The sequence below is a fragment of the Etheostoma spectabile genome, chromosome 15, assembly GCF_008692095.1.
Source record: "Etheostoma spectabile isolate EspeVRDwgs_2016 chromosome 15, UIUC_Espe_1.0, whole genome shotgun sequence".
Taxonomy (NCBI): Eukaryota; Metazoa; Chordata; class Actinopteri; order Perciformes; family Percidae; genus Etheostoma; species Etheostoma spectabile.
Window position 1 is genome coordinate 20,441,973 of NC_045747.1, and position 1,437 is coordinate 20,443,409.

The following is a 1,437-nucleotide window of genomic DNA, read 5'->3' on the forward strand; positions in this document are numbered from 1 at the left end:
TCATATCCAGAATAATTTTCTGAATTGAGTCAGGAATACATACAAAATACAATACCTCATACAAAAAAAGGTAAGGCCATTGATTTTCACGTAGAAGAAATTTATATTTATACCATTTTCTTCTTTGAAATTTGACCCGAATACCATACTAGGGTTAAGCAACTTTTTTTTCCCCATTGAACACAATTTATTTTATTTTATTTTGAAACACACTGCACACACTGGCAGGGAGAGGGATTTGCATATTAACAACACAGGTATTTTCCACCCAAGAATTAAATACAATTCAGAGAGGAGAGCCTGAATTACAGAGCAGGACACACACTATGGAAGCAAAATAAAAAGCAAAGGATATTCACACTGTAGCTAAGTGATGTTGGTGAAAAGCAGGAATGGGAAGGGACTCTACGTAATTGTTACCTTTGATGAAAACAAGACAAAAACATGATAATAAATATTTTCTGAGCAAACTGAAAGATCTCTTTTATGTTGGCACCTGTAAATACACGGTTGTCATATTTCTGAAGGTAACTGCAGTTCTTTGTAGTGCGTTGTGGGTAAATTTACACTTTGATTCAGTTTAAGTGGCTCAAATAGATAATGAGGCATGTTGCCTTGAGTCAGCTTGTCACTTCTTGATGCATCCATTTGCCTAATCCCTGCCTCTGTCTGTCCCCTCTCTGTCTAGGTATTGACTATAAAACCACCACCATTCTTCTGGATGGGAGGAGAGTGAAGCTGGAGCTTTGGTAAGCACACATCACTGCTGACGAATACCCTGTTGTCTGTACAATAGACAGAGTGACTGCTGTTTTTTTTCTGGAATGCACTTTTAAATCTAACCCCAATACAGTACCCCTCCAGGCCTCCCAGGCCCTTTATGGGTTCTGGTCAGCCAAATTATTACCATCTTGTGATGTCAAACCAGGTTTGGTTTTATCTGCCCAGTTTTTGACTATCTGTCTCTGAGATTTCCTTCACAAACCTGATGCGATGGAGCTGAATAGAATATAATTCATGGTGCTCACGGCATTGACAAATACAATAACAACATGTCTTTCCAGGAACAGTGTCCCTGTTACTCTGAATAACCCACATAGATCATTGTCTGTTGAGGAATTTCTATAGGAGAAAGTAGTTCCAATAAAAACAAATCATCACACAGGTTTTGAATTTCATTTGTCAATGCTTTTAGCACCATCAATGCATTATTTTCTGGATGACCTTCTCTGTTTTCATTTACATGTTCAAAATCAATTTAAATCAATCAATCAATATTCTATTCCCCTCTATGTATTGTATTTGGATGGAGGTAGAAATTGCAGAGACAACAATCTCAATATCTGGACAAATAAACCAAAACATATTTGATGTCTTGAAAGACTCCTGTAAGCAATGTTAGGCAAGTTACTTCCAAAATGTAATACATTATAGATT

The 1,437-nt window shown here is 36.8% G+C and overlaps 1 protein-coding gene across 1 annotated transcript in view; it reads left to right on the forward strand.

The window, feature by feature from the left end:
• The window catches only part of LOC116702969 (RAB40c, member RAS oncogene family), a 33,082-nt gene that overhangs the window by 13,794 nt on the left and 17,851 nt on the right, over positions 1-1,437 (forward strand). The window contains exon 2 of the mRNA XM_032537527.1: positions 689-749. Coding sequence (XP_032393418.1) covers positions 689-749 — 61 coding nt within the window. The remainder of the gene's footprint in view (positions 1-688; positions 750-1,437) is intronic.